The sequence below is a fragment of the Metarhizium brunneum genome, chromosome 4 (assembly GCF_013426205.1).
Source record: "Metarhizium brunneum chromosome 4, complete sequence".
NCBI classification, from domain to species: domain Eukaryota; kingdom Fungi; phylum Ascomycota; class Sordariomycetes; order Hypocreales; family Clavicipitaceae; genus Metarhizium; species Metarhizium brunneum.
Genome location: NC_089425.1, coordinates 4314236 through 4336767, shown reverse-complemented (window position 1 = coordinate 4336767; position 22532 = coordinate 4314236). Strand labels below are relative to the sequence as shown.

Here is a 22532-nt window from a genome sequence, read left to right as displayed (position 1 = left end):
CTCTGCATCAGAGCATACTATAAAACACTAGATTCCTAGAAGAAGAAGAAAGACCCGTCAGCAAAGGGCAACCCGAGCAGATCAACCTCCCATCCCAGCGGGGCATAAGCAGACCCATCATGTCCCCACGCCTACCCTACACATCGCCGTGGCGGCGGCCCGCCATCCTGCTCGCCGCCCTCCTCCTCCTCTCGTGGTCGCTGCCCGCACACGCAGAGCGAGACGCCGGCGTCGACGAGTCCATCCAGAGGATACGCCATGGGCCGGTGCTCCCCCCCGATCCCACGGGCACGGGGTACAAGAGAGCCCCCCGTCAAGACGGTACCCACGACCCTCTCCAAAGGCGGAGCGAGCTCGGCGGTAACCATGACACAAGGGCGGGCGGCAATCACCAACCACACGGCCTCGACGCCCAGGGACGTGGCGACCCGGACGCTCGCCGCGCCGGCCGTCGAGACGCGCCTGGCCCCGCGCCAATACCGGCCTACACGCCCGTCGTGACGCCGGCGCCGGACCAGGACGCCGTCCTGGCGAGCCAGGGCTACCGCCAGCTCACGTACTATACTTGCAATACTGTCGGCGGCAACGAGCACTGCGGCTGGCATGTGCCCGTCGTCAAGGCCCAGGGCGTGAGGGGGGATTCCGCCACCGTATGGGTCGTTGTTGGGTGTTTGGCCGGCGTGTTTGCCCTGGGCTTGATGTAGGGCTGTTTGCTGGTCATGAGGAATGAATGTTTTTTACGACTGCATGGTCTGGTGTATTTGATTGCGGGTATGGACTTGGGCCCATTGGGCGTGGGAACCGTGGGATGAAATGGGTGTTTTGGTGCTTGCGCAGATATCGTGATACCCGCTGCTGGACGGCAAGCCGCGCTGTTTGAATACAGCTCTTTTTTTTTTTTTAATTTCCCTTGGTCACATGGTACCTACCGTCGTGCAGTCTCATCGAATGCTAACCCACTGCAGCCCAGAAACACTACATGGAAGGTCATGGCATCACACACATGCCCCAAGTCACCGGGATGCTCGCACTATGTGAACCACATATATCGTAATTTTTGGTCCGAAACCGAAACACCGTTGATTTCATGCTAGTGTAGTCAAGGAAGACCATGGAAGCCGTGGTCTCACCCGCCCGTCCCCCCAAAAAAACCGAACGCGTTCCCAGAGGTTCGTGAACATAGTTTCCCGTATGCCCAAGAAATCCAAGCGCCCCGCGGTACGCTGATACCACACATCCGCGGACGCAGCCACAACACAGCCTTGCCCATCGCCCCCGTTTTTACAACGATGCACGTCACGCTTATTTGTCCTTCTTCGCCTTGGCACCCTTGACCTTTGCCGTGCCACGGAGCGTCTTCTGTCGGTTCTTGCGCTGCTTGCCTGCGGGGGTATGTTAGCACTCTTGTTCCGCCTTTTGCCTCGCGCAAATGCTCGAGTCTGCGTGGATTCCGGGCGACGACTTGCACGCCGAAGGGGGTGTGCGGGCGACGTACGCTGCTGTCTGCTGGCACGCTCGGGCTTGGTGGCCATGCCGACGCGGACAAGGCGGTAGGTGGGCTCAAACTTCTTCAGGGCCTCGGGGGAGTCGTAGATGAGGGCGAAGCCGGTGGTCTTGCCGCCACCGAACTGGGTTCGCAGGCCGAAAACCTGGACCTGGTCCTTCTGCACCTTGTACATGCCGCTGAGCTTCTCGCGGAGCTCCTCCTTGGCGATGTTGGCGCGGTTGGGGTGGAGGATGTCACTATTCGATGCATTAGCATGGCATGTTTGTTTCCCACGTAATCATCATTCCTCGTGCCGCGCAAGAATTTGGCCTTATTCGTATTTCACGGGGCGATGGCTTCGTCTGCTAGGAATCTCATTGAGCCGATGGGTTGATGAATGATGTGTATGCCCGTCTGCGCTGCGCATGCCCCAAGTGAATTGGAAAATTTTGTTCACTTCTCAGTCGTCGAGGATCTTATGAGAGCTGAACATGTTGACTCGGGTAATGGCCATATTTTTTTTTTATTCGTCTTGTCGTCGAATTTGTCGCATGAGAAAATTGCAGATAGTGACGCTGGGCCCCGTGAAGTCGACGTTCAAATTGCGCGGCACCATCGAAGAGGGGGGGTTTTCAAACTCACACGACCATCTGCTTGCGACCCAGCAGAGGGTTACGGATGAACTTGCGAGTTCGAAGAGTAACGGGGCTGTCGTTGTCCGCCATGGTTGCGGTGTTGTGATGTTGTCTCTGTGGTGGTGACGGAGGTGAGACTGGGCGTTGGGCGTGGTGACTTCAAATCCGTGAGGGTCGAGAGGGCCAGCGAAATCTGACCCAGGGCGAAAATTCCGTCGGCCGCCCGTGTCGCTTAAACTGGGTCCAACCCTAACAGTTTGTGCGTGCGTTGGTGTGGGGATTCAAAAAGCATGTGTGTGCCTGAGGAATCCGGCTGCTGCTTAGTCGCACAAAATTTCGCTGGAAAACCACGTGATGCGCCGGACAAGTTTCGGAAAATTACATTGCCATTTTGGGATGTTGAACCCCACACTGTCTCCGCGCGGGTGGCATGACGAGGCAGGAGCACGCGAGCTTTCAAGCCGTCAACTGTTGTAACTTGAATTTGGCATCTGCAAATGGACTGGTACTCTGGCCTAACATGGATCCTCCATGGAGGCAAGAGGTAGATCGGTTCTGTTACCAATGCCTTCAGCTAGAGTCCATTCTTGACTATCCCCAAGACAAGTTCCTCCGTTTGGAAGATGTTCAGGATGACATCTACAAGCGTATCTTTTGTGATGAGACGGGTAGTGTCGGGCCCCCAGACAGATATCGCATCAAAATTTTGAAGGAACTTGTGTTCCGAATAGAGTCTGCCATAGACGACTGGGATAGATATGTAAGTTTTCTCCTCGTAGTTTTACATCCATTCTCAAGCTACCAAGCCATAATCATGGTCATTCTGACCAAAGGCCCAAAGGCGGTATCAGATGATATCATGAACACACTATCGGCACTTCTGGCCACTCCCATGCCACCAGATGCTGTATCGGCGCAAAAGAAGTGCTATGTAACATATCACCTGTCCTTGCTTGAGCGTGAGACGCAGTCAAAGGCGGCCGCTCCACATCCGAGCATCACACTCCTCGAGAATCGAAACCTAATTGCCGCGGGCGGTACTACGGGCCACAGGACCTGGGAGGCGGCATTACAATTGGGACAATACCTGTGCCAAAATCCGTCACTTGTCGCAGGAAAACGCGTGCTGGAGTTGGGTGCTGGTACCGGATACCCGTCTATACTCTGTGTGAAGCATTTGCAAGCAGCACACGCAATTGCTTCGGATGGATCCGACGACGTCATTAATAACCTGCCGGATAATTTGTTCCTCAACAGCCTCCAGGACTCGTCAAAAATCACCCTGATGGACATCAAATGGGGACACGCACTGGTTGGCACAGAGGATGAGAAATGGAATGGTGGCCGGCCAGTCGATGTCGTACTGGGTGCTGACATCACGTATGATGATCGTGTTATGCCGGCTTTGGTCGCGACTCTTTTAGACCTCTTTAGGATGTATCCAAGTGTTCAAGTATACATATCGGCAACCGAACGAAATGCAGAGACATACCAGGCGTTTCTGAAGGTGTGCAGACAGCGAGACCTGGCTGTGGAGGATCTGCACGTTGATGTGCCTCCTCGATCGCAGCAGAATGGCCCGTTCTTCGATGACCAGCTGGCGATGCACTTGTGCAGGGTGGCTAGAATTGATGGGACGGTGGGAAGATGATGATCATGTCATGGCATAATAATAGTGGGAGGATCAGCCCGAAGCCCGGGGGTTTTCTTGGCCACAGTTTCTGCGGAAGTGTCAGCCAGAATATGGAAGCAAGGAAGTTGGGAAGTTGAAATTTGTTTTGGCGAGCGTCATTATTACTGCCGTCTTTTGCTGTGGAGGCCGTCACCCTCTCCTAATTACCGGCGGTCCCTACTGTTGACGCCATCCGCCGTGTGGGACGGGGGCTTGTCTCATGACGGTAGCGGCGCGCATCGGTCTGTGAGGAGGCGAAACAGTGTGTGAAGTCATGGACGACGGACGAGAGTTATTGATCACAGTGACTACATACCTCCCCCTAGGTACTTGAGTAAGTAGTTGGTGAGATGATGCCACGGAGAGGCCAGGCATTGTTCCGGTCGTGGGCAAACGACCCCACAAGGTAGCTACTTTCCAGAGTCATACTGTTGTGTTCAATTGTTCATCAAAGAGGCTCTCGCGGCCTCATTCATGATGGGTAACGGGCCTCCTCCGTGGTTCTGGTTGGCAAACGAAACGTGGACGAGCGTACCCCATCATTTGGAACCCAGGCGACACGCGTTTCCAGCGGGTCAGCATATCGATGTCTTATTTTCTGCAAGTTTGAAAGTTGGCAGGGGCCATATCACGTCTCACTCTCGACGAGTGGTAATACTAGCAGCTAGCTACAGAGTAGGCGAGCTGGACGATCCTGTCGGTCAATGGGGCCGCTGGCTGCACCCAGACAAGAGAGCCTGGCACAATGGGTGGGACATGTTTACCATGTACGAGGTAGGCTGGTGGCATCATACTCTGACGCAGTACTCGACATGGCTGCACGTACTGTTGGGTTGGTTGGATCGCAGACCAGTCAGTTCATCGATGGCGGCATTGTCTTGTTTGCTTGTTGCAACGCCGTGTTGTCTGGTATTGCACACAAATCACAAATATTGCAACAAAGCTTCGTTTGTGGCCGTTTTCCGTGGCCCGTTTTCCGTTTTCCGTGGCCCATGCCTGCCATGATTTCAGAATTGCATAATTTCCCCAGCATGTTTCGTGCCAGGGTTGATTTGATTGCCCATGTGCGGTCGCCGGTTGCTCCGCCTCTTTAAGCATCAATGCTATCACACTGCGCTATTTCCGTGGCGGCATTAAGCCGTCGTTGGGGCCCACCGTACTCCGTACCTGGACAAGGCGTTACAATATTGTGGACTAGCATCACAGCATATCGTGCCCAGCTGTGTGCCAGACACAGCATGGTCTGTGGCAACGGGAGACAGGCTCGGAGAGCCAATGGCCAGCGAAATACCATGAACAAACTTCTAGAAGCAGCTGCAAAACGCTGTCCACGTCTCGATGAAATCGGCGCCTTGTGTACTCTCACTACGGACGGAATGTGGCTACTCTTGTTCCCTGCGAAACATGATGAGCCGCTCAACACGTCAACGTACCAAGAACCGCTACTCCGTACGGACTACGGAGTACTGCGATGCAAATGTTGTAGACTTGTAGCACACCCGTGTTTGTTCCGAGTCTCTTCGTTGCCTCAACTGAGCGCGTACAAATACATATCAAGACTCTCACCACCGTCACCTGAACCTCACTTGCAGATTTGTCCCCCAACGGGCCTCCCTCTTCTCGTCGCTTCAGCCAAAAGAACCTGCAGCCGGTCAGTCCTGCTCGTCCGTCTAGGTGTCACGTCCCCAGGCAGGGCAGTTTATATTCCACCCTCCAAACAATCCCTGGCCTGATTCTGGACCAGTCTCGTTCCAGTCGGGCGCCACAAGCATACCACCCAAATCACGACACCACGGACCAGTCAACCAGTCAACCGGTGCCACCACCTCACCACCTCACCTCGTCACCTCAGTTCGTGCCGCCTAGCGCGCAACCACCCTGTTGCCCAATGGCCGGCCCCAGCCCCGGGTGACAGTGACAGTGACAGTGACTGGCCTTCGCTTTCCCAAGTGGCAGCTTGTGGCAGCTCGCGTCTGGTGGTGTGTTGTGAGGACCGCCTACGCCCCCGATCTGGGTCTCTCCATTGCTCGCCATCTGGTCGGATTGCTCCGTACTCTGCATCTCGATATCTCTGCGTCTCTGGCTGAAAGGCCCAACCGCCTGCGCTATACCAACATGCGGTAGCGCCATCCAGCTCACGAGCCTTCAGCTCCGTTCCGGGCTTCTCTCGTTACCGTCGTGTCGTGGAAAGAAAGTGTCCAAGTGTCGCCACCGCCATCAACGCCATTGGCCAGCCTGTTCATTGCGGCAGAGAGAAGAGAAGAAGAGGCAGGATATACTCCGTATCTGCTGATGGAAAAGTATACACTAGTATACCATGTAGGTAGTTATTAGTGTATACGTCTTGGTGTTCAAATATTCAATGTTCTGCCCATAGACTGTCAATACAAGTCAGAGTACGAGCCAAAGTCGCTGTACCCAGATGCCCACTCGAGCTCCGGTCATCTCCCGCCTCCCGTGCATCCTTTTTCAAGCATTCCCCCCCCTGCTCCTTCCATCTTCCACATTTTCCCATTGTTAATATTGCACATTCTGCTTCTAGATTCTCAAAGCTGAAAACATACCCTGACCTTGGCAGAATTGAAGAATTGACCCGATCGTCACCCCCTATTCATATGTATGGTTTTATTCGCAGCACGCCTCATTTCCAACACGGACCGTCCCCACCCCCTGGCTAATCGCCCCCAGCAAGTCTCCGTGCAGACGGTGACAGCTACACCTGCTCACCAGACACCCTCCCGTCATCATCCTCTTTTTTTCCTCCGTCAAAAAGCAAAAGCGGCGGTGGATTGACAGAAATACCATTTGATATCAGCCTACTCCGTACCGGCAAAGGCCATCAACCACGTTTCCTGCTGCACTAGTGGATACACAGATCCGCTGGCTGAACAGAGTGGGCTCCTTCTGCAGCTGCGTCCATCCAGTGCTGCATCGTCGCAACGAACCCCCCGCTCATGGTATACCGCCTGCCGCCTGTTGCCCAAGACCGATCATTCATTCACCTTCAATGGGCTTGTTATAAAGAGCTCCGTGTCTGACTCAAACAAATCTCTTGACTCTCGCTGCGCTCCTTCAAGCCAAGGGAAGCACCCATACCGACCCCCACGCTTCCTCTCCTGACAAAGCCAAAATGACCTCGAGCAAGACACATACCTACAACTTTGCTCTGCAAAAGTACATGCTTCTGCAGGAGCAGCATGAGGAACTCTCCAGCCACCTCGACCAGATTCGGCCGCGCAAGGCGTCAGTCACGAGCGTCTCAACTCGATCATCCAGCACTTCGTCGATATCGACATCACCAAGGCGATACTCGGGGAGCGGTGAATGTAAATTTGGTCGCACTCGGGCCCGCTGCGGCCGAGACGCTGCTGGCCCCGGATCCCTGGGCACAATTCTAGACGAAGAAACCATACATGCCATCTCTGCTGAAGAGCAGCGCCTGTTTGACGTCAACGAGAGCATTAAACGCGCCCTGACAGAACTCCTCAACTGTGACGCAGTGCGCGGCAACAACTCGATGCGCATGTGGGCGCAAGTCAGATTAATGGAGACGGAGAAGGAACTTCGCTCAGGTCGTCGACGCAGGAGCTCTCCCTGCATGGAGTGAGCGGCCGAATGATCGCTTCAGCAAGGTTTTTCTACCTGATCATTATTGCTAATACCCGACTTCTTGCATTGGCGCTCCCTGCTATAATATCTTTCTTGCTTTGGAAATTGTTTGCAATTACGGCGTTTTTGGGTAGTGGAAACAAAGGTTATGGGCTTCTTGGGTTAAAAAGCGATGTAGTGGCATTCACCGAGGCCTCACAAAATGGCGATACAGAACGTCGTGAGGACGTTCTTTGCATGGCGTTTGTTATGTACTTCTACCCTGTGCTTCTGACAGCATCTGCTGCAGCATTGCTACGAGCATCCATCGTCCTAGTAACGAATGTGTTCTACCATGCAGGTTACGGAATCTGTTATTTGAAATCGAGAATCAACTTTGTCAAAAAAAAAATATGTGTCTCCCAGATTGTGACGGATTGCAGTGACGACACCATTTTGGCTTGACCGCCCATCAACTGAGAAGTGGAACACAATTCTGGAGACAGCCGATGATCTACGGTAGATTTTTGTCGACCAATGCCGCGAATATAGTAATAACATCCGGTACCATGAGATATTTTTAAAGCGCAATGGTCAAGAACTTCTTTACCTCTTTTTATATTATAGTATATAATAAAGCGCGACAGCCACCCGACCTGTTCAGATTGTTACTTTTTACCTCCCACAGAAACAAGCACGCTAGGCGTTTGCCAAGAGAATGCTTGGCCTTGAGCGTTAGTAGCTGCGAACCAACCGTTTAATCTGCAGAGATTGGGGAGGTCCACTTGCCGGGGCTGGAAATTGTTGCACCGGATTTGGTGCCCCATACTACTGCATGCATGTACTCAGTGCTAGTACGTAGTACCTCTCCGTACTTGACTACAGGTATTGGTTTATCATTAGATACTGGGTCAACGTACGAAGCAGGACAGGAAAAATGCGGAGTGTTCCATAAAGTATGTACGCATCTTGGAATCTACTCCGTACAACCACTAACATTCACACTTTAGAATCAAATGAACACTGCTGGCACCAGAGTTCTTGATTGACAGTATAACTTCGTAGCCCCACCTGAATGGACTGCTTCGTTCTCATCCTTCGTTGTTGAATTGGCTTTTGCCTACTAGGTAAGTGCAGACATCACGTGAGATTATCCGCGGCCTCTCGGCAAAACTTCGGCAAGCCGGTCCACGTTGGAGAGCTACGAGATCTTGCGACAGCTGTTAAACATTAGCTAGCTGTTCGAGACTTCGCTGTGTCTAGGTCTTGCACCTCAACGTCAAAATTTTGCGCGACGCGTCCATGCACATCACCGCTGCTTATGGACGGCGGTTTGGAACTGACTTCAGAAGCCTCATCTGAATTCAGGAATTCAGGAGCACTGGGCAGTTTTAACCAACACTCATCGCAATGTCGGTTCTCTTGGAGACTAGCGTTGGTGACATTGTCATCGACTTGCTGGTTGAGCATGCGCCAAAGCTGTGTGAGAAGTAAGTCATTCGCCCAGATCTTTTGTTAATAAAGTATTGCTAACACCACGAGCAGTTTCCTGAAGCTTTGCAAAGTCAAATACTACAATTTTTCTCCGGTCCACTCTGTGCAAAAGAACTTTTCATTCCAGACCGGCGACCCTTTGGGGCCATTGTCCAAACAATCCGATGGAGGCTCTTCAATATGGGGTTATATATCTGGGGACCCTTCGAAGCAATCATTCCCTGCTTTTTTCCACCCGAAGCTGAAGCATCTTGAGCGCGGCACAGTTAGCATGGCCACGGTTCCCCTCTCCGCCGATCCCGATACGCGCCTTGCCGCCTCGCAATTTCTTATTACTCTTGGGGAAGAAACAGATTTTTTGGACGGCAAAGCCGCTATATTCGGCAAAGTTGTGGAAGGATTTGATGCCTTGGAAAAAATCAATGAAGCCATTGTTGATGATAAAGGCTATCCTTTGATCGACATTCGAATCAAGCACACAGTCGTATTGGACGACCCATATCCGGACCCTTCCGGGTTAAGGGAGCCCAGCTCAAGCCCTCCGCCTACGGAATCTCAGTTGAAAACAGTACGGATTGCTGACGAGGCAGCCTTGCACGAGGATGACGGGGTAGACGAGGCTGAGCTGGAACGCCGGCGCCGTCAAACCGAGGCCAATGCACAAGCCTTGACGTTGGAAATGATGGGAGACCTGCCATTTGCCGAGGTGAAGCCGCCAGAGAATGTTCTTTTTGTCTGCAAGTTGAATCCAGTCACTGGCGACGAAGATCTGGAACTAATCTTTGGCCGATTTGGCAAGATTTTGAGCTGTGAAGTAATTCGAGACGCCAAAACAGGAGACAGCTTACAATACGCATTCATAGAGTACGAAGACAAAGCATCCTGCGAAGCCGCATATTTCAAAATGCAAGGCGTCTTGATAGATGATCGAAGAATTCACGTTGATTTCTCACAGAGTGTCAGTAAACTGAGCGATGTTTGGAGAAAGGACACAAATAGCAAACGACGGGCAAATGCTTCGCGTGGTGGTTGGGGCGGTGTTGATGAACTGGAAAAGAGAAGGCAATACCGAGCTGAAGTAGACGCGCCACAGAAAAGCAACTACGGCATGGTTTATGGTGATGAGGAGATGAAGGGACGTCATGAGCGGAGCGAACGAAGGGACATTCGAGGAGAGAATCCCTCGTCAGTGGGAGAAGGTCGGCGAAATGATCAAGGCGCTCGAAGCCGCAGCCCGCGCATACGAGAACGAAGTCGTGATAGGCAGCCGGGCCGGAGGGACGTCCATCGTCATGGGGACATGAGAGAATGGGACCGTAGAGATGGAAATCCTAGGTACAACGACAAGGACAGATACAGGTACAGAGCCAGGGATAGGGATCGAGATGAACACCAAGACAAAAACAAAGAACACCGTGACGACTCGTATCGTCCAAGACGATGAAATGAATCTACAACTTAAGGATACACATTGGGCGCGTCTTACGAGACAGATGTATTGTCCGACATCTAACGTTGTTCCTCGAGGGAAAATTTGAATGCTCAGGACTCGACTCGTCAATACCCAATCACGACAGTGGTATTCGTGCTACGTCGCGCACTCTGGACATTGTCTGGAGCAAGCCTCACTGCACCATGCAAGGTGGCCAGGAAATCTGCTTTTCTGACCGCCTATGCAAACATGGCAAACGCCCTGCCAAATTGGCTTGTGACGTGTCTTGTACACTTTGAGCAGTCATCAATCGAAAAGACATCGCAGAATTTAAAAAAAAAAAAAAAAAAAAAAAAGGCACATGTGACCCCAGCATCTTGGGTCGGGGACCTGAGCAATTTTGCCAGGCACCAGGCTATGTTTCACAAACTGAGCCGCCCAGCGGCTTGGAATCGCCGACAAGCGAGAAGGACAGACGAAATCATCCCCTGACTGCTGGTTTTGGCCCCCAGTATTTCCGAAACTTCGGCATAAGCTGGCAGCAGCCCTAGTCGAATTACCAGACGCGGCCCACGGCACCCGAAAACACTAGAGCTTCCGACTCTATTGGCAGGTTCAGTGCTGTTCTTGCTCCATATCGGATAGCTTCAGCCCTCGTGTAGTGCACCGAGTGATGCATGTTGAAGTCTAAATATAAACAAGTGCATGCTCGTGTCGGATAAGTGGTCAATATGACATCATGCTAGAGCTTGTCCGGCTTATTTATCGAAGGTACTAGGACCGCACTCAAAATCTTCCTTGTAATAGGGATGACTGAATGCTTACCAAGAGAAACGAACCTCAAAACCCTTCTCGGGAATATGGCGGGCTGCGTGTTGAAGGGCCATGTTTACCGTAATGCAGCGACCAAGAAGATTTGGCGAGAAATCGTCATCATACCGAGACAACTGCGGAGCCGCTCAATGGCCTCGGGGCCTTGGATTCACCGAGTCTGGGGTAGCCGACCGAGTTAGCACTACTACTACTACTATTACTACTACAATCTATGGAAGAGATTTATTAATCGTCACATTTCAAGTCCGCCCCAGCGGACATGTCCCCATGTAAGCTTGCTTGTCCGGATAACCAGGACGGCCAACTGCATATTGCCGAAATCTGTCAACCTGATAGTTCCAGGACGTCAACCCCAAAGCACCATCAACAATCAAAATCAGGGTGGCCAGCTGTGGCAACATTGACACAACATCTCAATTTGGATACCGCTAGCGATCTTTGACAGGCATCGGAAGAGCCTCCAGGCGTGGCCAACCCTGGTTTGTGTAGCTCAAAGCTGTTTGGATACAGGACGTACGCTAAATCAGTTAACACGATGTTTCTGCCATGGCGTGCAGCCTCACATCGAGTTTCGCATGAATAGGCCGCCAAGCTTGTTACGCCTGCAGCGATGGATGGCCAGCAACGTCTTTTCCGACCAAGATTAGCCGAGAATAGAATGGCGGTGATGATACATGCAGACCCTCGACCCCCCGGGTTTCAGTTACGAACCTAGTACTCCGTACTCCGTACCCAGAAGTTTCCCCTGGTGTCTTGCATGTGGCTGCGGAAGCCACCGTTGTTCCCGAACTTCTTTTAGCCCAGACTGACCTGGGATCCTGCTTCCATGGTTCGAAAACAACCTCGACCCTAGTCGAATTCTCGATCCAGCTAGCCTATGATACAACTACATGAAGGAACAAATTGCTGTGGCGGCAGAAGCCTGACTAGGGGGGGCCCTGGTTATCCCTTGATGGTGGTGCGCCACCCTTCATGCTTGTACGATGACAGTATCGGCCCTGCTTTTTCAACTTCGTCTGTGTCGCTTCATGAGGCATGCCCCTTAGCCTCGAGAAGCTGTTTTTTCTTCTGAACGGCAAACCGCGAGCATGCAGTAATCCCTGACAGGAGAGCAAAACCTTCAGACCGAGTGGACAGTGAATCCTGCTGCACAGACGAAATCAATCTTGCCTAGATTCCTTCTCAGTACCTGGTGTGGGGCGGTCAGTGTTTGTTTCCAAGAGCCTCATCTCGGTTCAGCGTTTTGGGCGAGTATGTAGGTTTCTCGGATTACCCGCGCTATTCTTCGTTCAGTGGCCATGGACGCCGACTGGAACAATGATGGCTTACTCACATATGTAGCAGTGACAAGGCTCCATTCTTACCCCTTGCTCCGTGTTTTGCCCATCTGCATGGCTCGCACGTGCCAGAGCGATGGCAAATGCAGATAACACCTCGTACAAGATGAGTGCCCTGGCGATGAAGGATCTTACGAAGCTTGACCATGGTGTATCTTTTGTTTTGCGCCCAGTTGTCAGTTACGGAACACAACGCCCACGCGGTCTGTTCTTGCCACTTTTCTCACGTCCTCGAAAGAGAAAAAACAAAAAGTAAAAAAAATCCCCTATATCCGAGCTTCGTGGTCAAAACAGTTACACCAAGAATAGAACACTGCAAACGAAATGAACGATTTGGACGAGACAGGAGAAGAGGACAACACGTTTTGGTCTTCAGCCAGTACTCCGTACGGAGAATGCATTGAAGCATTGGCACATGAGGCTTGGGCCAGTGGCCTGTGTAACCACATCGTCAGTCTTGGTGTGGATGGACAGCCAGGGCACGTCTCAAGACACACCGACACTTACTGGCATTTGGTGCATAGAAGGGTGTTTGACATCTGCCGAGTTTGCTCACGGACCAGCATTGCTGCCAATATCCAGACTTCAGCTTAGTCTCTGTGTCAGCGCCACCCGGCTGATTCTATCGTGAGTGCAATTTGCAGCACTTTGTTGAGGCCAAGGTCTACTTGTATACCAGACAAACAAATTCTCAAGATGATTTCTTCCCAGGCTGTGTAACCATTTACCCAAAGGAATCATGGCAGTGAATAGACTGGCAATCGAAGAGACGCCCCGAAGAGACGCATATACCAATGCCGATATTTCGTAGAAAGGCTGATTTGCGGTGCACCACTGAGGTATGACGTACTCATTCTTCATTACCTCAAGCGAGATTCATGGGTGTTTCTGAGTGAATGCTTATCAAGGTTCACCTGGGTATCAAACAGATAGATGATCCGCTCTTTTTGGCATCTTTCTTTGCTGGCGGGTTCATGTTGCCTCCGGGACCTTGCTTGATACACGCTCAGAATTGCTGCTTCTGCAACCAAGATTGCATGTTAGCATGTCAAAGGAAATCTAAGTCTGCCGCTCTGCTGGGCCATGCATTAGATCTACCGGGGCCTTTCCTCACATTGCGCAGGGCGCCGAATTTCCTAGCGGCTGCAAAGAAGCATGCCTTGATGCCGTGTGGCATATGATAGAAACATGCCATCCTGCCGCATGTACGTAACCGTCAACCACCACCCGGGAACACCGTGATGAACAGACCATGTGCCCAATCCACCTTGTCCTTGGAGCAGAGGCGGCAGGCCCTTTGCAGTCAAGACAAACGAGATAATGAACAGGGGGAGCCATAACCACCAGCTAGTCAAATTTGCCTCTGAGCGAGTTGATGGATGCCGTGTTTCGAGGAAGGGCCGGTCCGTGGTTGGGCAACATTGGTGACAAACATCGGAGAGACTGGGGCGATGACGGAGTTGTGCAATCGGATGGGAATCCATTGGACGCGTCGGACGTGATCCGGCAGACACAAACAAGCTATCATCAGACTCAGGGTGCCTTCAGGACCTCTTATCATCCGTCGTACGGCCGACGTATAACAACAGGGCATAGCCGCAACACCCCGAGCTCTCCAGGCTACTCCCTCCTCGCCTCAGCAATAACTTGGCTACTTCCTGCTTATTACTTCTGGCTTAAACAGCCTGGAACCTGCTTGTCAGAGGTTGCAACAGTCTCTGGCGTCTATTCTTTAGGCTTTGCCCGTCCTCTTCGTCCTCTTTGGCGTTTTGCGTCTGTCACCATCTCTCCCCTTGTTCTGAACAACCCGAGACAATATTCGTCAATTTCCACTGCAAACGACCGTCTCTCTGGGCGTTTATTTGCACGTACATCGGCAGCTGTCACAATCGGAAGCTTGTGTCGATCTTGAAAAAAAGCTGAGCATATGTGTGACACCAAACTGCTGATCTTGCAACAATAACATCATCATCATCACTACCGTCTTCGTTGCACCATTGGTTGCCTGCCTTTACTTCGATTGTGTCTACTTCTTTGAGCCCTCGTGTTTTTATCCCTCAAGCTTTACGAGAAGATCCGCCCTGTCGCAACATAGTTGCTTTCTTTGACCTGAACAGACAATTTGGATCATATCCTTGACCGTCGCTACTTCAATTTTCCCGCCCACCACTGTTGTGGGTGAGAAAGCTCTGCAAAGACGAACTATTCTACAGACTGCGGCAAAATGGACGAATCAAACTCACAGAGAAAACGAATTGCTGTTGCGGTAAGCTCACACGGGTTGGGAGGCCGACTTTGTTAGGGTATGGATAGCTGGCTAATGCGATGACAGTGTGGACGCTGCCGGCAGCGAAAGATTCGATGTAGCGGCGACACGGGCCCAGGAGACGGATGCACCAATTGTAGAAATGCTGGATTTGAACCATGTCGGTTCCTCAGAGTACGTCGCCCTGAATCTGCATTGTGGTGAATGATTCTTACATGATGGATAGGTTTCATCCCAAGAAGTCCAAGGTGTACGATCGACCAGCCTGAACTACAACATTAGCGTGTCGAGAAAGTATTCCGGCCGGAATTCCAATGCATCTCCTGCTCTAGCGAGCCCGCCACTCTACACACATAACATGATGAACTTTGTCGGGCAAGACAACCTGGGAGATCAGAACGACATGACTTATGGATGCGGCCCGAAGCCGTATCACCAAGTCCAGGAGTGGACAAATGGATATGGCGACGACCAACCCATGGATTTCGAGACAACTCACCAGGGAGCGCAGGGCAGTGACTATCAGTATATGATGGGATCATATCGCTCCCCGGTCAATCCGATGGTGGAGAGAGGCAACAGCATGGCATACATGGATGCCTGTGGGGGTTATGGCTACAACAATGCGCCAGGCCGACATGCGTCTGCAGGAGATGCCGGTTACTCTTTTAGCAGCGCAGTTTCTTGCTACTCTGAATCAACCGCTGGCAATGCGGACAAGATGGCACCTTTGTCCTCGAGGCGCTCCCGACCAGGCTCTGTGAGCACCATTGGCCGTCGAACCCCGGCCGTCTCCAATGGGACAGACAATTCCGGACTCATGGATATCAGTGGCAGTCACTATCACGCGTATGATACCAGTGCTTTGGCTCCATATCATGGAGGCTCAATGGATCGTAGTACGGACATGTACACTACTGTCCCGCCAGTAGACGAATTTGGACAGGGAACTTCGTTGAGATCTTCTCTGCCGGGGTACCCCTACCGATACACGGATACCACGCCAGAAGGTGGAAACGTTCTTGTACTGGACGACCAACAGTATCTTGTCCAGGGTCGTGGATCGTACCTCGGAGGGATTTCGCCAACCGAAAATGGCACCATGAACTGTCGAGGGAGCGCTTCTGCCGGCCTTCACAGCTGAACAAGAGTGGACATCCAGGATCGAATCTGGGGAGATGGGTCGGGTCGGCCTCCCGGATTCAAGGTGTGTTTTTCCGCCATTGATTTTACATATTTTGCACATATTTTAAAAACCCCGAATTCATTGCTGGGCGGCGTCTTGCGTACCAGTTGGACGGAGGTACCATGGATCTTTGCAAGCTGAGAGCCAGTCAAAAGGACAGGAAGCCTGCCGGCGCTCAGCTTACCTGACGGAAAATCATGGGTCTCGAATTGGCACGATTACTGCTGAAGGCGACATCACATGGCGCTTCACTGAGCGCTAAAGGCAGAGTGCATCTCGGTTCAACTGCAGTTGGCCATGTGGCGGACCTTGGGCGCTGGATACGGCTTCCCTCGAACAAGGTCAACTCGCCTTCATGTATTTGGTCACATTCCCAGGAGGCGCTATATCTGTTGACAAGAAACCCTGCATAGCTGACGTCGACATGGGGAAGTAGGAGGGCTTGGGCTTGCAAATGTTGGGAGTCATGACACGGGAGGTCAAAGCAAGAGCTCGGCGGGTAGATGTTGGGCGTTGGGCCATGCAAGTGAGCAGACTGTGGACTCAAGACCCCAGTGATTTACTAAGACTTGCACGCGGAACATTGGGAAGGCGTGGATGATGATGATGGTGACGACGACGACGATGGATGATGGATGTGGGTTAGGATGTGGTACCGCACGGTGTTGGCCACATGGGAGCCAGATCGGCCTGGTTCAAGATGAAGACGTGGCGTGGCGTGGCTTGGCGTGGCGTGGCTTGGCGTGGCGTGGCGTGGCGTGGCTATGTACCTAAGTATTGCAGGAGCTCCGTCTTGTGGTAGAGAATAGCTAATTGATAAAATGGTTGACGCATATTGGCCGGACCGGATTGGTGAGGATGGATCAAGCAAAGAGGCTGGTGAGGGCGGATTGGATTTGCATGTCGAGGTGCAATGTCTAGGCCCATTCCTGTTTGGGCAGCGTGCCTGCCCGCGTTCAGACACCCACGTATTAGCGATGCAATCCGTGGCGGGGTACGATGAGGGGAAGCTTCACAACTTGGCTTCGTGTTGCTTGACCCGTCCCCAAGTTGCCAAGTTTGTGGAATTAGACGTGCTCCTTCGCCTTGGGGCTTCCTTTCCTTTCCGTTTCTTTCTCTCTTCTCCCCCTCCTCGACGTCCAACATTGATACCCGCCCTTCTCTAGTGCCTTTCACTGACTGTCAAACACCACCGCGGACACCAACATCGTCAACATCGCCATGCAAGTCCCCCTCTTCCGCCTCCAGTGCGGCGTCAACTCGTACGAATGGGGCAAAAAGGGCAACCAATCTGCCGCCGCAAGATTCGCGGCTGCCACGCCGTCGGACGAGCTGAGCATCCAGGCCGACAAGCCATACGCTGAGGTACGGCGCACGAGGCCGTCGGACCGCGACTACAGAAGATGACGCGAGTGCTAATGGAGTTGATAGCTCTGGATGGGCACCCACCCCTCCAACCCTTCCAAAGATCTCAAGACCGGCCGAACCCTCCTCGAACTCTGCTCCGAGAACCAGCAACTCCTCTCGTCATCCGTGTCAGCCAAGTACGGTGCCAAACTGCCCTTTCTCTTCAAAGTCCTGTCCATCAACAAGGGCCTCTCGATCCAGGCCCATCCCAATAAGAAGCTCGCCGAGCAGCTACACGCGAGGGATCCAAAAAACTACCCAGATGATAATCACAAGCCGGAAATGGCTATTGCCATTACGCCGTTTGAGGGACTCTGTGGGTTTAGGCCTTTGAGTGAGATTGCCCACTTTTTGGACACTGTAGGACCGTTGAGGGAGTTGGTTGGCGACGAGGTGAGCGGAGAGTTTGTCAAGACTGTCAAGGGCAATGACGAGGGCGCTAAGAAGGCGGCGCTGAAGAAGGCGTTTGGGACGCTCATGGCCTCTTCGGCGGAGGATGTTGCCAAGGGCATCGCGAAATTAGTCGGGCTGGCCAAGTCGCAGGGCGCCGAGTTTGCTTCGGGAGGTGTAGAATCTACCAGTGGGGAGGTTCTGTCGGAGCTTGTGACGCGTCTACACGGGCAGTTTGGAGAGGACATTGGCATATTCGTCCTCTTCTTCCTCAACTTTGTCAAGCTGCAGGCCGGAGAGGCGCTGTTCCTTGTGGCGGACGACATCCACGCCTACCTGTCGGGCGACATCATGGAGTGCATGGCGGCATCAGACAATGTGGTCCGGGCAGGCCTTACGCCCAAATTCAAAGACGTCACGACGCTCGTCGACATGCTGACCTACAACTACGCGCCCATCGACGAGCAAAAGATGACGCCTACGGACTATCCCTACGCGACCATGAACCGCGCGGCGTACAGCTCCGGCTCGGCAGTAGACCTGTACGACCCGCCGATTGACGAGTTCGCTGTCGTCAGGGCGGTGCTAAAGGGGCCCGGGGCGAAGGCTACCTTTGAGCCGCTGGAGGGACCTAGCATTGTGATTTGCACGAACGGCAAGGGGAGAATTAGCGTGGGACCGACGGCCCATGAGATTAAAGAAGGATACGTCTTCTTTGTGGGTTCGACGGCGGAGTGTGTGCTCGAGGCGGACGGGGACGAGTTTATTACATTCAAGGCGTTTTGTGAGGTGGAGGGGGGCAGGGAGAGGTTGTGATGCTGACGGATGCGATGGGTGGGATATGATGGAAGGAGTTAAAAAAAAAAGGGACGATACACTACTACTATTATAATGCCGTATGAAATTGCTACTATGACCTGAGACGATGTCATGGTGTTGACTTGACGGGTGGCCAGGTCGAGTGCGGTGCCCCAGAAGTTAGAACACATGCGGGCAAGTACAGAGTACCTAGATACTAGATACCTGGTGCGTCTGTTGGTCAAGTGGCCCAGCTTCCAAGATTGAATTCCGAACAGCCGTCTTGTCTTGATCGGGGCATTTCACTGGCCGACAGCGGACCAGACTTGGGGTCAGCAGGGCACAAAGTACCGAGTACAATGTGGGCGTTGTATCCCTTGACATCATTTTTAGGCTCGGCCTCGTGTCTGGTGCCTCTGCCCCTCCCACCTTTCTTTCGACACCTCACACCTTTTGTGCAAAGCAATATTTATAAACGCTGACCTCGCACCCCCTTGTTGACCTTGCCTGCCTTTCCCGTCTTGACCTCGACTTTCCATCGCGACGAGAACGACAGCTACCGACAGCGGGGTGCGTTTCCGCCTCCGTTTCCGTCTCCGATTTATTCGAGTCGCGTGGCTCCATCACAGTGCAGCAGCGAGCCCGCCCTTTCTCTTTCCGCAATAGCCCTGGCCGGGCGTGGGTCATTTACCGTGACATTTTCTGGCGTTGGCGTTGGCGTTGCCATTGCCACGGTTGCGCCTCGAGCAGGGACAGACCGAGAAGGACCAGATTGCTGAGAGGGAAACGGCAGCATTTGAACAGAGTACGGAGCAACCAGACTGCCTGTGCCGAGTCATATGTGCAGCTTCCCAGCTTGATTGCGTCTTGCGATCCATACAAACCAATCGCCAAGCTCCTGAGCTTTAGGCCCAGCCATTTGCGCTTTCACTCTCTACCATCGAGAAAACGTATGTTGACCGTCTTTTCTTTTTTTGCCTCCATTCTTTTTGACTTTTGGCTTTGATTTTTTGCCCTCCTGCATCCATTGAATTGCTTTTCTGTCACACAATCTACATCTCGGCTCGCATCCTTTCGCATCAATGCATTCGCATTCTCTACCTGCATGTGCGCTTTACCTTGGCTTCGTTGCTGCATGCATGGCTGGCTGGCATGCTCTTTACATTCTGATTTGAAGCCGAGCAACTACCGAGTCTTGTTCCACCATCAGTTGCATTGGTGCGCACCCTGCACATTGCAACAGCCCGCAAAGAGAAAGCGTCGATTGTCTCGAATTCTGTAGTTTTTAAATATTGGATTTTAGGCTTCCTGCCCCTCCTTTGCTGTCTTTGTAGCTTGGTTGCGTTTTGCTTCGGCTCTGTCTGCTTCGGTTTGACCCTGCAGCGTCGCTCCAGGGACACACAAAAAAAAAAGGCGGGGGAGGAAGACGAGACGGCAGCTTTACAAGACGAGCACTGCTGGACCCGAGTTGCGGACATAAATTGGGACCAGCCATTGACATTGGACCTCATCATGACTGACAAAAAGAGACAGCGCCGCAACGAACTCGACAACCTCCGAGAAGACCTCGGCCCTTACTACCATCGACCCTCTCCTCGCTCCGACTCTGTCGACACGGTCAGCAACCACAACCGCACCAACAGCGGAGGCGGCGTCACGGGCAGCCCAGGCAGTGGCATCATGTCGCAGCGCAACCGAAGTGGACGCGGGTCCAACCGCAGCAATGGCAACAATTCTCACGGAGAGGAGGCCCAGATATGGGACTCGTGCAAGAGCCAGCTCGCCGAGATAGTATCCGGCATCAATGCGGAGAATGACAACCTCTCGGAGCTGGTAGACATGGACAAGACAGTCGGGGCCACCGACCCGGAAAAGATCCCCAACGATTCACTGAAACAGATGGAGCAGCTGTGTCGCAATGGCGTCAAGTTCTCCGAGGCAAACGTCGCTAGTATCAAGGCGGTCATGGAGCAGCTTAAGATTATGCGCGCCGTTATTGTCGCCAAGGAGCAGGCCGAGGGCGGTTCGTCGGCACCCACGGGGAAACGAAATGCGCGAGACAGTGCAGCAGCAGCAGCCGCTTCGCTGTACGATTTTGACGGAGCTGGAGACTCTCCGGTCCCCAGCCCTATTGGTGGTTCTTCGCGAAAATACGGCGACCGCTCCAGCAACCGAGATAGAGACAGCATGCCTCCCAAGGCCGACAGTGTAGAGCCTCAGGGCTCGTCGGGAACGGGCAATGGTGGCGGACCGTCAGGATCGACTGCTTCTGGTTCTGCTGCCGCCGCCGCCGCCGCCGCTAGCAACAAGTCCAAGGTAGTGTTTTCCAAGGGTGATCCGGTGGCATTCAAGCCCAGGACTGGCGGCGAAGGCGTATCGGATTGGATAATGGGTGAAGTGGCTCAGGTTCTGGGCGAAGGCAAGAGCCGGCGGTACAAGGTGCTGGACATTGAGCCCGACGACCAGAGCAAACAAAAGGAGTACCGGACGAGCGCAAGCAGCATGATTCCAATCACGCCCGAGAGCCAAGCGAGTACCCTCAAGGACTGGGAGGCTGGGCAGGTGGTTCTGGCCTTGTATCCCAACACGACGACATTTTACAAGGCCGAGGTTCACAGCATGGACAGCCAAGGGCGCGTGGCTCTCAAGTTTGAGGGGGAAAACGACTCGACGACACTTCAACAGGTGGAGCGACGGTTTGTGATTGAGTATCGGGCGTGATATTTGCTGGGCGGGGATCTGCAGATTTCTTGTATGAGTAGTCGGGTCTTGGATCAGGTCGTCTCGGTGTCTCTTTGGCGTATAGGGGGGTCTGGAATTTTTTTGTGATAGCGGGCGTTGGCGGCAATGACATTGTTTTGTGGTCTGTCTGGTGTCTACGGGGTAGGTTGGACGATATCCATGGTGCTTTCTTTGGGGCTCAGGCATGGTCACGACGGGTACGTGGTGGACAGTTGCTATTGTGAAGCCAAGGCATGTTATAAGCATTGTCCGCGTCTGAGAGTCTGGTGACGTTGTGGCCCATGATGTTGTATGTATGTACCTAAGTACCTAGGTACGTACCAAACCCGGTACGGAGTGCTCATGTACTATTCATATCTGCCCCTCATTTCGGATTGACGCCGTCTTTCATTTTCCAAAGTGGACATGGGCTCCCTACCCCTGTCTGTTGTGTGGCTGCCCCTGCGTCAGAAACGTGCGGGAGTCCTTAATGTCTGTTTTTGCCACATGATGTCTGGCACGTATGTATTTATGTGTAGTATCATGATTCCTCCGTGCTCGGCACATGCCATGCGGCAAGTGACCTTGAGCGCAGCTAGCAGCCGTTTGCCGAAGGCAATCGACGCAGAGAAGGGCAAACATGCTTCCGAGACGATGCTGCTTTGTTCGGCAAGAGGCAGCAAGTAAATCCCCGAGAGTTACGATATGGGCGCCGTGGCGGGAAAGCAGAGGCCGCCCGCCGGACCCGAGGGCTTGGAACCCGCCGCCGGGGCTGGCTGTGATGCGACTGTGACTGCGACTGTGACATTGCCGTTGCATTTGTTTATTTTGATTTTCAACATGTTTTGATCTTGTTTCCGAATCGACACGAGGCGAAAAGCATGTGTCGTGCCAGGCGCTCTCCCTCTCATCTGGGGCACGTTTCATCCAAAGCCAAAGTTGACGGACAGGGGCAACCCTTCCCCCCCTCCCCACCAGGCCGAATCCCATTGAGTGTGCGAAGGTGCAGCCTTTGTAGCGGACCGGGACGCGGGCCAATAAGAAGATAATTATAAAAAGATACTTATTTTTCTTAATAGAAATAATAAGAATATAAGTACTAATTATCTTAAAATATATATAAAAATATACTATTATATTATAATTTAACTAAATAATACCAGTATCTGAATATATCGCAGGAAAGTGGGTTCGTTACATAACCTGCACCTCCACACACTCAATGGGATAAGGGCTGGTACAAAGGTACGGAGTACATGTCGTTACATGGTCTGCCAGGTACCCGC

The 22532-nt window shown here is 52.7% G+C and overlaps 8 protein-coding genes across 8 annotated transcripts; 7 read left to right on the top strand and 1 right to left on the bottom strand.

Annotated features, from left to right (window-relative positions):
* Positions 1-119: 119 nt before the first annotated feature.
* On the top strand, positions 120-704 carry G6M90_00g079980 (uncharacterized protein; the record flags this gene model as incomplete). The annotated part of the gene is made up of 1 exon (XM_014684040.1): positions 120-704. The coding sequence occupies one exon, from the start codon at positions 120-122 to the stop codon at positions 702-704; it is 585 nt and encodes a 194-aa protein (XP_014539526.1).
* A 598-nt stretch (positions 705-1302) lies between these two features.
* Positions 1303-2211, bottom strand: RS24 (40S ribosomal protein eS24; the record flags this gene model as incomplete). Its single annotated transcript, XM_014684041.1, has 3 exons — positions 1303-1382; positions 1496-1743; positions 2129-2211. The coding sequence occupies 3 exons, from the start codon at positions 2209-2211 to the stop codon at positions 1303-1305; spliced, it is 411 nt and encodes a 136-aa protein (XP_014539527.1).
* Positions 2212-2641: 430 nt separating this feature from the next.
* EFM3 (Protein-lysine N-methyltransferase EFM3) lies at positions 2642-3772 on the top strand (the record flags this gene model as incomplete). The annotated part of the gene is made up of 1 exon (XM_014684042.1): positions 2642-3772. One exon carries the CDS (start codon positions 2642-2644, stop codon positions 3770-3772), a length of 1131 nt encoding a protein of 376 aa, XP_014539528.1.
* A 3151-nt stretch (positions 3773-6923) lies between these two features.
* On the top strand, positions 6924-7400 carry G6M90_00g079950 (uncharacterized protein; the record flags this gene model as incomplete). The annotated part of the gene is made up of 1 exon (XM_014684043.1): positions 6924-7400. The coding sequence occupies one exon, from the start codon at positions 6924-6926 to the stop codon at positions 7398-7400; it is 477 nt and encodes a 158-aa protein (XP_014539529.1).
* Positions 7401-8791: 1391 nt separating this feature from the next.
* On the top strand, positions 8792-10319 carry CYP6 (Peptidyl-prolyl cis-trans isomerase-like 4; the record flags this gene model as incomplete). The annotated part of the gene is made up of 2 exons (XM_014684044.1): positions 8792-8871; positions 8927-10319. The coding sequence occupies 2 exons, from the start codon at positions 8792-8794 to the stop codon at positions 10317-10319; spliced, it is 1473 nt and encodes a 490-aa protein (XP_014539530.1).
* A 4383-nt stretch (positions 10320-14702) lies between these two features.
* On the top strand, positions 14703-15888 carry G6M90_00g079930 (uncharacterized protein; the record flags this gene model as incomplete). Its single annotated transcript, XM_014684045.1, has 3 exons — positions 14703-14744; positions 14811-14918; positions 14971-15888. The coding sequence occupies 3 exons, from the start codon at positions 14703-14705 to the stop codon at positions 15886-15888; spliced, it is 1068 nt and encodes a 355-aa protein (XP_014539531.1).
* A 1263-nt stretch (positions 15889-17151) lies between these two features.
* Positions 17152-18543, top strand: MPI (Mannose-6-phosphate isomerase; the record flags this gene model as incomplete). The annotated part of the gene is made up of 2 exons (XM_014684046.1): positions 17152-17295; positions 17362-18543. 2 exons carry the CDS (start codon positions 17152-17154, stop codon positions 18541-18543), a joined length of 1326 nt encoding a protein of 441 aa, XP_014539532.1.
* Positions 18544-20037: 1494 nt separating this feature from the next.
* Positions 20038-21246, top strand: sgf29 (SAGA-associated factor 29; the record flags this gene model as incomplete). The annotated part of the gene is made up of 1 exon (XM_014684047.1): positions 20038-21246. The coding sequence occupies one exon, from the start codon at positions 20038-20040 to the stop codon at positions 21244-21246; it is 1209 nt and encodes a 402-aa protein (XP_014539533.1).
* Between the last annotated feature and the right edge of the window lie 1286 nt (positions 21247-22532).